At 36.7% G+C, this 12,960-nt stretch overlaps 1 protein-coding gene across 1 annotated transcript in view; it reads left to right on the top strand.

The window, feature by feature from the left end:
* Positions 1-2,615: 2,615 nt before the first annotated feature.
* The window catches only part of WDR25 (WD repeat domain 25), a 68,090-nt gene continuing 57,745 nt past the window's right edge, over positions 2,616-12,960 (top strand). The window contains exon 1 of the mRNA XM_059819740.1: positions 2,616-3,332. Coding sequence (XP_059675723.1) covers positions 2,616-3,332 — 717 coding nt within the window. The remainder of the gene's footprint in view (positions 3,333-12,960) is intronic.

Genomic DNA, 12,960 nt, shown 5'->3' with positions numbered 1-12,960 from the left:
CTGTGCGACGCAGGTACCCGCGGGGCGGGGGCGGCCCCGGTGCCGGGGGGCGGCTCTGGGGGGACAGCGGTGATGGCGGCGGCGCCGGGGTGGCGGTGGCCCCACCAGTGGCCTCGGTGCCCAGAGGGGTGGGGGGAGAGTGCGCGTGTATGGGGAGCGGCAGCGGCTCCGGTGCCGGGGGAGGCGGGAAGGACACGGCCTCGGTGCCAGAGTCCTCCGGAGACCGCTCTCAGCTGTTCTGTCATACCTTTGTTGGCACCTACAGTCGCTTAGCGGGCGTGTGGTGGTGTGCGGGTAAATGTAATGCTCTTTGGCTTAATGGGTACGGGTAGATCAGCTGTGTGGAAACGAAAGAAAAGCAAAAGCTCTGGAAGTTTCCCTGTTAGCTTAGTACGTTGTAAATCATATCGTTAATAAATTCACAAGCTGGTTACAGTATGTTTCCAATGAAGTACATTGTGGGGTTTTTTCCCTGTATTTTTCTTTAGTTAGGGCAGCGTAAGAAACTTGAGGGTGCTGTTTCTTTAAAAACAAAAGTTGAATGGGAAGTCTTAAGATGACAAAGATGCTTTGTTTTTACAAAAATACTAAGGCTTATGGGTGATGTGTGTGATGGGATGGATTTATGCTGACCAAATGTAACGGGACAGTTTCTTTCCAGTATCCCATATGAAACATTAAGCTGGTGTGTGCAAGGCACTGTTTTGCACTTACCTCTGAACCTCAGCTTACATTTCTTTGTATTAAAAGAAAGTAAAGTAGCTTTAAAAATCTTAACACAATCCACTTGTGTACCTTCATTTATAGCTTTCAGCCAGAGGTCAACTTCTTAATTTATTGGGTCTTTGAACACGATGCATTTTGGCTGGGGCCTGTTTTCAGCACTGCAATATAAATAGTAACCACTTGTTGCAATTATTGCAGTGCAGTCCTTCAAAGTTACTATTTATTTGATAAGAACTTTCAGTTTCCTGCTAAAAACTTCAGTTTACTCTTTTTGAATTGAATTGTTTGTTAAGTTTTCCTGAAACTCTACTTAATTTTTTTCCTTGACACTGTTGAAGTGAAATGCTGTTTCAGTAAATGAAGCTGTATTATTAAAAAATAAAGATAAAGACAAGATGTCCTCTAGAGGGAGATCTTGATGCTTTTATGTGCTAAAATGTTACTCACCTTGTTCCAGTTAAATGTCTTGATCGCTTATTTTGGAACGGATCTGTGATGATGAATATGTACATCTTAATAGGAACCTGTCTTCTAGATCTGTGCTTGGACATTTCATTACAGAACACACACCATAGCCTGTAATGTAACAGTTCCATAGGTTAAATGAAACGTGCTTATTTTAATTCAAATAGGTCTGATTCTGAAGTTAAATGAGTAGTCTTTACAAATTCCAGTGTACTACTCCTGCGGCAGTATTTGTAGGACCTACATTTGTGGCATCAATACTGCAAATGCTTACATAGACACCGAGTTTCATACAGCATTCTCATTTTAATCAAGATGCTTTTGAGGGAAGTTTCTTCACTGACCTAAACCAAGAGTTACAGCAGCTGTTCTGAAAGTGTTGTAGGTTAAATCACTTCAGCATGGTGAGTGCTAAGAGCTAGGCAAGGAAACAAAGCAGAAATAAAATGTCCCATTTAATCAGTCTTAGCAAGTGAAGGATAGGAATACTTTTTGACTATCAACAGCAGAAGTTAAAAGATTGTTTTTGCAGACACATCAATTGTTTGAATGTAGTTAACCCTATACTCCACATGCTCCATCCAAATTTTTGGAAAAAGCTTGGTGGGATAGTTGTGGTGGTGAGTTATTTGGCATGTTACATACACAGTCTCAGCCTGAGATTTCTTTCTCACAGACACTTTGAAAAAGTTTATTCCACAGTAAACAAGGTATCTATGCTCTTACTTTGCTGTAAGTAAATGCAAATATTGAATTCAGCGTAGCTTCTGGCATAAGCCTGTTCTGTAAAACTGAAGGCTGTGTGGATCTTGCTCTGTGGATATAGTTGGAAAATTTCCTCATGCTGCAACACTACTGAAGGGGTCAAAAAAGTATTTGCTTTTTTAGTTGCTAGTTGAACCCCTTCATACTTGTTTCAAGTCATCTGTACTGTTAAGAAATAGATACTGTTAGACTGACTCCAAAATAGTTGTAGTATTTATATTCTTATAAATGTACATACCAAAACACTGCATAATTAATTACCCTCTTTTGTGTGTGTGTGGAGAAGTGCTACTGCAAGTAAGGTTAAAGTCATTTGTAGTACTTAAGTTGCAAGTTTATTTTTCTTTTCAAACTAATTTTCGTTGTTTGTGGTATGCAAATGCATCTCTGCAGTGAGTTAAAAATGTATGCAAAGTGCTTGGAGGCAAATGGTGTTGCATAATTGAATGTACAGATATGTTATAATAGAAGAATAAATTCCATTAATGAACAGGAATAAAACATACGGATTTTTTTTTTTAAGAAAAGCATATTTATATCCTTAAGTTACTCGAATTGTAGACTCTAATTGTGCTCTGAATAATCAATTCTTTATTGTAGATCATCATTTCGGAGGATTTCAGCACTGAGATTTCTGGAGTCTGCTGTGTCTAGCCATAATGAGTTCGTCACTGGTTGCTTATGATGATTCAGATTCTGAGGCAGAAACTGAAAAGGCTGAGGTCCCCAATACTTCTAGCAGACAAACAAGCCTTCCAAGTTCTTCTGTGGATTGCATTCAGTACTGTGCACCTGGTAGTTTGGGTACAAAATCTGCATATGAAATGCAGCCTACTGAGAACACTGACAGTTCTGGCACAGGCACTATTTGTGAAGATCCCCCTGAGCTTTATGCACAGAATAATAACACTGATTTGACATCTCCTTATTGTAGGAGAGCATACTCTGGCCATGCTGCATTATGTATGTCCTACAAAAACTATGAACAGACATCAACCTCTTCAACAAACTCTGGAAATGGCATTACCCAGAAGAGAATACATAAAGACAGTACTACTGCCATAAAAGGAATTAGACCATATATCCCTAAAAGATTGCGTCAAGAAAATTCCAGTATGTTTGAAAAAAAAGAATCTGATCAGAGAGATAGCTCAGATTGTGATGTTAAGCTAGGCATATCAGGAGAGCAGACTTTGAGAAAGATCTCTGAATTAATTAAGCCATATTTGGGATCCAAATATAAATTAACTGAAGTCCCCAAAAGCTTAATATTTTACATGTCTAAACACAGCGGCCCTGTTAATGAAATCCAGTGGTGTCCTGTACGAGAACAAAGTCACATGCTTCTCTCGGCTTCTATGGATAAAACAATCAAGGTAATGTAAAACAAGATGCTTTGTGGACCAATCATCAAATTTAAAAAAAACTGTGTTGAATAATGATCTTCTGGGAATAACATCCTTCCCTGTGTGTATTTAACAGTTCAAAGTATTCAGAATTTGAGGAGATGCTTTGCAGTAGAAGACCCTATTATGAACTTGCAGCCTAATCCTTCACTGTACCTACAGTCAGTTCCATTATTTTGGAATGTGGGGTTTTTTGTATTAGACGTGTCAGTGTTTTAGATCTTTAAGTTAAGAAGTTAGATTTCTACTAGGTCATTTCTTGTAATCTGTATTAATGGTAGATTTTTATTATTTCCTACTTTTTAATGTCACAATGGCAATAAGCACTATGGTCTGGATACACATTCTGCCTTAAGTCATTAAACAACTGAGTGCCAACACTGGAATAATATTTTGAGGAACTTTACCTTTCAGACAGGCCTAAGTGACTACTGCTGGAGGAGGCATGTCAGGTCAGATGGATTTTTCATCTGAACTAGTGTGGCAGGTCTTGCATCCCAGAAAGGTGTCCTGTCGTGATCTAAGGAATCTTGCCACTTTATTTCAAGGGTTGATTGCTCAATATTTAAAGTGTATTTTCCTTCTAGCTTTAGTGAATCTGGCTTCAGTTATTTGTTAATTTAGTCAGTTCAATGAGTCTTACTTTAATTTTAACAATAGGTAATAAAAATATTTTATGTGTATGCTTTCCCAGATATAGGGCTAATGCCACCTCTGGGTTCAAATAATAGCATTCTGAAGTGGATTTAAACAGGAACATAGTTTTGATAAATGCACACAGAAAGTGTCCTTTTAGTGGAAAGCATGCTTTATGTGTCTAACATGTATTTAACATAGCAGGTACAATTATTTTAAAACTTGGTTCTAAAATTTGGGGCTTTAAGTAAAGGTTACTAAGTAAAGAGGCAACAACACCCTTTGTATTGGCATACTTCTAAAACCAAAGGAGAGGAGGCAACTGTAAAACTGAATTTAAATTCTGATTTCATATAGGAAAAAATATTCTTTAATTCTCTTGTTAAAATTGATTTTTTTTCTTTCTCTTTTGCTGTTTAATTTGTGGTGGAGAATTGAGTTTCATTTAGTTTGGCTTTTGTATGATTTTTCTTATCTTAGAATTTTTTTTTTTCTTTCCTTTCCTCTTTCCCCAGTTTTGCCATGGGGCCCAGTGAAATATATGCTGACTTTGCATCTTGGACAGAGTTTTTGCTTTTTTCTCCTTAATGTCTATTAAAGCACTGGTGCTCACAGAAGAGAAAACCCCAGATCTGTAGCATGAATAAAATTTACTCGTCTCAATTGCTTATCTTTTATTCTCTGAAGTTATAATAACTTCACTGGTTCTGTAGTCAGCGTAACCTATCACACCATCAAAGTCTGAATACTTTGAACTGTGGGTAATTCCTCCTTCATCTTCTTTCCAAAGCTGTTTTTACCTCTTTGCCTTAAAGATTAAATGGAGGAAACAAGTACCTTTGTTTTTCTTTGCAAGTGTTCTTTAATATATTGAATAAGTTAAATCTTGGCTGCTACTTGAAGAACAGACTTAGAAGGAAAAGATGAAGATATGCAAAAAGTGCTGATGGATGTTTTTGGTAAGCAGTAATTTAAATTTGGATTGTACAAAACTATATGCACCTCTGACTTCAATATGTCTGAATTTGACTTTCTGTCTTAAACTGTCTAACCATATGCTTAATGTTTGTTTACTGTCCTAGAGCATTATTTTACTGATGAATGAAATTATGGATGTGTTAAATTTAAAACAATCTAAAATCAAAATTGTTATTGCAATGTAAAATTATTAAAAAATGGAAATAATAGCCTGTCTGTTTTGTCTTCTAAGCAGAAAGAAAGATTACTTTATTTTCTAAAGCAGTGTTACCACCCCTGATTGGAAGCAGCCTTTAACAGTAGAGCTGGTTTTTGAAGAAATCTAATTGCTTTTGGTGCCCCAAACCATGGAAATTTAATGTAAATAGAGTATGTTAATGTTGGCAACACTTAAGAGCATGCGAGTCTAAAATATTAATAAAGTAATAATGTAACTGTTACAAAGTATATTAAAACACACTTCCATATTTTGGAAGGTAGCCTGTAGAGAAAAATGCATGAATGCTTCTTACTCTTATTTCTGAATGCAATCGAGGCCTGTAAGGGTGTGAGCAGCAGCATCTGTGAAGTTTGGACCTTTACACGAGTGCCGCTCGGGCCAGTAGAGGGCACGGTTAGATCAAGTATTGCCGTGATGTTACGAAATGAATTTCACTTAATTTCTGGGGTCACCAGCCCATAAATCTCTAATGACTATGACAGCAGTAGTTTATCTTCTGGCGATTTTTTGGCTGTCTACCATTGCCTGAAGTTCTCAATTTTCTGGTGTATGCATAAAACAACTGATTGAAAATGCAGATGTAGATGTGCGCTTTTTTTTTTTTTTCCCAATCCTGTACCTTCCCACAGCTTACCTTTTTTGTTGTTTTCTTCCAAAAACACCTGCTTGGATTTGCTAGTTTAAATCCAGGCAGTAGAAGCGTGTTCTCTTTCCCTTTAATGGGAATATGCAGACACTCGGGGTGTTTGCACTATTTACTTTGAATGTCTGATTCGGATAAAACTCAAAGCACAGTTAGAAGCCTAAAATCCTGGTGTGATCAGAGAGAGTAGGCAATCCAGAGCCTCAAAACTCTGTACTTTCAGTTAGTCATGTGAGTAACTGTGACTGAATATTTTTATGTGTAAATATCTTGGTTTCAGTCCTTACATTCAGCCTATGCATTAAGACATTTATCTTTTGAAGAACCCAGTATTAGTGGAGATTTCTCAGAACTGAGAGTTCTGTCTAAGCGGATCTGACTGACTGTGGTAGTTTAAGTTGTGCTTAAATCAAAAGACCTACAGTTGTATGCAATTTTTGTGCTATTTAGCCAAACAGTTTTGCATCTTCTATCTGATCTTACATGCTTAAATATTTTCCTCTTAAATTTTTCATCACAAACTAAGATTTTCACTTTCTGGGAAAGGATTTTCTTTTATTTTTGCATGGAGAAGGAAGAAATAGTTGGTTTAGTTATCTTAATTTAGTGATCTTAATTTCTTTATTATCATCCAAATTGCTATGACTAAATCATCCATATCCCACATGGATATATCTAAAATGTATATATAGAACTGATTATATAGTTTCTTACCTTTTAAGTATATGTATGTATCCTGTTTAAATCAGGGGAAAAGAACAGTCTTCCTTTTATGTTCTCCCAGATTAACCAACATGCACTTTAACATATTCTTTATGAATCAGTGTAAGTCATTCTAAAATGTTTGCAAAAAATGAGTTGATGTTTTCAGTTTCTGTTGACTGAAGAACAGCCTAGTGTCAGGGAAGATCATCTGAAGCAGTTTGAATAAATATCTTGCATATTTAGGAAGGAATGCAGTGTTTTAGAAGATTTTGTATTTTTCATTAAAGGTATTTGCTCTTAATTTTTTTGTGTATGGCTGCATTTAAAAATAAGCCAGTTATCAAGTGGTACAGCTGAAACAAATCAGTTATCAGCTCAGGGGTGTAATTCTCCAGAGTAACACTTCTACCAGCAGATGGAGATCCTCAGCATGTTTGAAAGGGATGGTAACTAAACTGTGCTTCTAAAGACTGGAAGACTTTAATGTTTGCCTCCATGTTTTGTGTTGTAAGACCAAAATTAGAAGTTTATGCATGTGTTGCAAAATGTATGAGAAAACTTAATAGAGACCTGAAAGTAAGATAGAACCTCATATGGGAAGTGATACGTATTGCAGATTAATTACCCCCAGTTCTTCAAGTCTGGAGCATTAATAGAAGACTATTTCATGCTAAATTTTAAATTTGTAAAGAATGGGGGAAAAAAAAAGAGCTTAGATTTAGGTTTTGGCAAGTCTTTTACTCTCTATTTTCTAAGGATTTTGAGCTTCCCCTTTGGAAGGGGAAGCTGATAGTAATTCCAGCCTAGGTAGCTGGAGAAAGGGGCAGGAAACCGCATTCAAGTCAGGGAGGGTACTGCTGGGAACTCTTACTGTGGCAGTTCTCTTCTTCACTATTACATTCTAACTGTATTATCACTGGCCTATGTTTCTAGTTTAAGTATGTATTTTAAGGATTGTGAAACATGATTGTCTGCACTGATTAAATTTGTTTTCTTTGGATAACACTTCTTCTCTACCTTCTGTTTGAATAGCTGCTGTAAATGAAATTTAGGCTACTACTGCCATTTTTGGTTTTGCCTTCTTAAACACCGAAATAATGTTTGTGATTTTTAGTACCTCATCTCGTATTTTTTGCATAAATTTTGAGACTCAGCGCCATTATTCCAGGTGCCTCATTTCCATACTGTGGATATTAAACGCTTTCTGAACATCAGATCTTGTTTAGGTATTTCTGGTTTAGCACCCCGAATATAGAATACAAAATCACAGGTTGCCATTGAGTACAGCTGTTTACCTTAGGTAGCAGGGTAGTTAAAAAGTTGTCTCTTGAAAGGCATGGTTACCAATTGCAGAAACCACTATATGGCATTCACATTGTTAGTGTCTTTTATTTGGAAGACCTTGTAATTGCGTAGAGCCACAGAGATGTAAACATTTTCACTAGTTACTTACGCTGGACTTAGCTTTTTAACAATTGTTCATAAATTCAAGCCTCCCGTGCCATTTATCTGTATTTCCTATTTTGTCTTAAAATTAACTCAAAGAAACATCTTTATATAAAGGTAGCATCACAGCAGGTATTCTATTTGTTGCAAAGTATTTCTTCATTTTCAGCACTTTCACCCTCCATTGATGAACAGGATCAAGGAAAGAAAGTACTGTGATTCTTCGGTATGCAAAATATATATTAATAGCACTTTGATGGGATGACTTGTATTGTAACACATTGTTGGAATTTTTTCTTATGCATTTTGTTCTCTATTTGCCTGGTTGAACTGTATCTCCATTTACTCACAGCTGAATCTATACAAGGAAAATAAAGGTCTTTAAAGTCAGTTTAATAATGTCAGCCTGTTGAACAGAGGTGTTGCCTGCTTCTCATGATTAAGAACACAAGAACAGCCATACTGGTTCAGACCAAGGCTCTGTCTAGCCCAGTGGTCAGTCTCTAGTAGGGTCTATAGGTAGATGCCTAGAGAAAAAGAACAAGTCAAAGGTTTATAGTGCCTTTAAGTCCTCTTTTGGTCTCTGCTTATTTTCAAGTCAGGGGATTTCTGAGGTCCAAAGTAGTTAATCTTTGTAACTTGCTACCTCAAGAGATATCTTCCAGATACTTTTCCAGCCTTATGAGACTCTCTTGTGATCATTAGATCTACAGTAGTATATTATTCATGCTGGTCAAATTTAATGTGTGGATTTTGCTTCCTGGAGTGTATCAAGTACTACAAGAAATACCATTTTTATTCATATTTTCGAAACCTTTTATTCTTTTGTGGTTGTGTGTTCATTAGGAAAAAGATAGCATAGTAGTATATTCCAGGAATTTGTTATTCTTGATCCTGTTGTATCAGGCTCAAAGTGATGGAGCATGATAGCCTCCATTCATCCGTATAATGTGTGTAGCACTGATGGTAGCAATACAGATTTCCTAGATACTGCTGTTACCCAGCCTCAGAGTAATGAACTCTAACGTTTCTGTTTTCAACCATTCTACACACAATTCACTTGAAATAGGCAGTATTTCTTGTTGTTATGTCACATGCATGTCTGTTTATGAAGGAATGAATTTAAGCTGCCAGCATATTTCCTATAAACTCATGAGTAGCTGTCAGATGGCTATAGCCCTGTCACTGCTAGGCTAGATTCAAACTGTTCACTAAGCGGTATTAGGTATCGTGCTGCTAGTACCCCAAGTATTGCAATTCTTAGATTCATTTTTAAAATCTAATTGTGGCAATGCTCCTTTAGCTGTAGCTGATGTACAAGATGAGAATTTGGAGAGTCATCCTATTTAAAACATATATTCCACTTTAATTGAAACATTTTAAAAAAGATCTGATGTTGGTACACTTTTAATACTGTATTTGGAAAATAACAAGAAGTTCTCCCCATTGTCTTGGAAGTGGCAAGGAAACACTCATATTCTGGAGACTGTGTGCTGCTTACCTAGACATGTGAAAAAAGCGTTGTTTTCTTGTTGAAGAGGCTACTAAATAGGCTATTCTGAAGTACTGAAGCTGACTTTTCTTTATGATGCCTTGTTCTGATCTTTTTCCCTTGTCTATTTAGAACTATGTATATTTTCTCCAAGGACTTTAAGCTTGCCAGTTATTAAGATGGAAGTACACTTGTTATTTCATATATATATATAGTAATACCAGTTTCCTGAGTGCTGAAAGGGCTTCTTTGTATACCTTGATCTTTTTCCAACAAAATTATTTCATACACTTCAATGTGAAGTATTGTCCATAATGCTTATTTTGTAAGAAAAGGAACATCATGCAGGAAGGAATGTGCTTGACCATCAGTGAAAGCTTCTGACTGTGCTTATGCCTAGATGATAATACAGGTCAGGATGTAATAGCCAGCTCTCACACAATTGTTCTGCAAAAGCCATTAACACTAGACAGCAAGAGAACAGTTCATGAAGGTCGTGGATTTTGGTCTCTTCATCCCAAAGGTATGTGTGGATAAGGGTTGTTCCACGTTTGGTATGTTAATACCTAGATACGTTTAGAGATCACTGTTACATGGAGATGTATTTTTTTAATTATTTTGTTTCCAGCAATGCTGTTGTCAAGGAAACAGAAATCCTTGTAATGCCTTTGTTCACTTTCTCAGAATCCACAGCTGGAGATGACTTGTATAATTTTTATTGTGTTCTTAGTAGTTGACACACTCTTGTGCCTCAAAGGATTTTTTCAAAGGAGTATGTTTCTTTGAGTATAAATAGCACCATCCTGATCTCTATGCTGTTTGATAGGCCATTGTTTTCTTTCCTTCTTCACTAACAAGAACTATGTTCAGTGCTGCTTTGGATTAGAATTTATTTTAACACTTCTGTGAAAACTGACATTTAAAAAAAAGGGGGCACAAATGTAGTGAACCTCTCAGCTTCGGGGTTAGGTTTGCAGTTCTGTAAGGGTATTAGTTTTTCTTTACACTTGGAAATGTCTCCTGAATTGGGATCTCCTTAAAGAATACTAGAGTAGTACCCCAGGTGGTCTTGCAAAGCATTTTTGACTGCATTATGGCCATGTTAGAGGATGTGGCTATGGAGAAGAGCAGGAGAAGATGGATATTTCATGGCACAGCTAATATGCTTGTGTTTGCCCTCCAAATTAGGAATTTTTAAAGAAAAATTCAGAAAATAAAATTCTTCCAAGAGCAGTAGAGTTAATGGAGCCTTGCTGTATCTTGAGGCTGGCTGTAGATCCTCTTCAATTTCTCTCTCCTTTGGGGCTTCTGCAGTGTCCTTCTCTTTTAATCAGCTGCTTAGCTTGATTAAGTCTTGAGGGAAAAATACTGAGAACTCCATGAAATTTGGTTGACATCGACCAATAGGTGCGAAGTGGCCACAGGTGAGATGCACAGGGGGCACAGCTGTTGTGACAGTGTTATTTCACAAACCTTTCTTTCTGCGGAAATCCAAAAGAATGGAAAGTGACTTTTGGATATCCTTAACAATGATGTGGAAGAAAGGATTTTGTTTCCTCATGTTACCTAAAAAGAGTTTTGATTACTTATGTCATTACTTACAGAAGTATCAAGAATATTAAGTGGTTATCTGACTTTTTTCTTAGAAACCCATCTGTCCTGAATGGCTGAGATCTGCACTTCCTTTCTACTGAGAATTCTTCCAGCTGTTTACCAAGTGTCTCTGAAGTAGCCTGTAGCAGAGAAGTAAGCAACCTGTCCTCCCCCCAGCATAGCCAGCCTACTAGGGAAGAAAAAGTCAGGGCTAGAGATGTCAATGAAGTAGTGTCTCTAATGAAGCTTATCTGATAATGTCATAAATTAAGCCCTCCGATTATGCATAGGATCTCTGTGGGCAGCTGCTGTGCAGTCTAATGTCAGAATATCACCCGAGATGGGAGGAATGTATGGTGATGTTATCCCCCTGGATGCTGGTGGAAAAAGTCAAGATTTTGGTGCTTGGAAAAAATTGAGCTAAAGTAGTTTTAAGTTCTTAAGTGACTGTAATACATTATGGGAGTTTCTCAATTTTTTTTTAACAGTTGAGAAATTCTGAATATTTCTGCTGTTTAAAAATACAAATAACACCAGTCTAACTTTGCCTCTTTTCTAGAAGACTAGCTTTATAGATGCATCTCACATACTGCTATATATATTTTTTTTAAAAAAATCTGCTAACAAAGCTACAAGGCATCTTATGACTTTGATTCCTTACCTCTCTTGGTCTGTCGATGTTGTCAAGGAAACAAATTTTTGAGAAGCTTTGCTCTACTTTTTCAGGTTCTATAGAGAGATCACTTGTGTAGGATTTATCCAGCATCAGGAGTAGAAACAATTTGCCTCAAGTTCCTATTTTTTCCAGTTTGTTCATGTCCTTGCTTTTTTTTAAGCAGATTTTATTTTTAGCATGTGTGAAATAGCTGCATCTTTAAGGTCATAATATCAGTGCTTGTACCAAAGGTTGCTGACATTTGATCTTTAGATGAAGCCTGACAGAAAGAACTTTAATGACGTTTTGCTATATATTTATGCTATAGAGACAACGGTTAGTTATAGATTCCCTTTAAATTAAAGGGGAAATAAACATTAAAAAAATCCTTTTTCTTTAGAGAAGTTGCTTCACTACTGTGGAACTAATGACTTACCATCCTTTATCGTACATGACATGTTTCATTGCAGTAATCCTCCCTTTTTTAAAAAAAAAAAGCATTTTGTGGCTAGTCTGGAACTGCCTTTGATTTGTCTTCCAGTACGTAGGTGCTGGCTGACCGACTAGTTAGGGTATTATGACTGAGCTGTACCTTCAATGTGCTTGTGGCGGCTTTTTATTTATTTTTTTAATTTAACTAGAACAGCTGATTTTCATCTAGGACACATCTAAAAATGTAGTTATAGAAACTTCTACCTTTCTCAAATGTTTCAGTTGGTTAATGGATTAAAGATACTGGGCATGACACATAGTAAAGACTGCATGTGCTTGTATGTTGTGCATGTGCCAACTGTGTAACACCTTGCTTTCTGAAGTCAGATTTTGGAATTCGTCCTGTTCTCTAGTCTTCTTGTCTTTTTCCAGATTATAATTTCCTCATTAAAAGAATTTTTCTCGTTCTGAACATTGTGGCTAGTGGCTGGAATTGTATATTGCTATATACTGAGGAAAGGACACAGCTGGTTCTCTATGGAAAGGATGGCTGTTAGGGTTGCAGGTGGTTAGGGATGACATAGTCATTATAAACGTGTTAAAGCTTGGCAGATACGTTCAAGCTAGCACTATGTTAACAATGCAAAAGAAATTAAAATTAATTAGATAGTTCAATCTTACTCTGCTTTCTCGTATTGAAATAGTACTAGTTATGAATGTCCTTGTTGCCAGCAAAACACATAGCTGCTTGACATAATTAATAGTTTATTTTCATAGTTAAATACCTAGTTCTGCTCA

The sequence above is a fragment of the Gavia stellata genome, chromosome 7, assembly GCF_030936135.1.
Source record: "Gavia stellata isolate bGavSte3 chromosome 7, bGavSte3.hap2, whole genome shotgun sequence".
NCBI classification, from domain to species: Eukaryota; Metazoa; Chordata; class Aves; order Gaviiformes; family Gaviidae; genus Gavia; species Gavia stellata.
The sequence above is the reverse complement of the archived record's forward strand: the minus strand, read 5'-3'. Positions and strand labels throughout refer to the sequence as shown.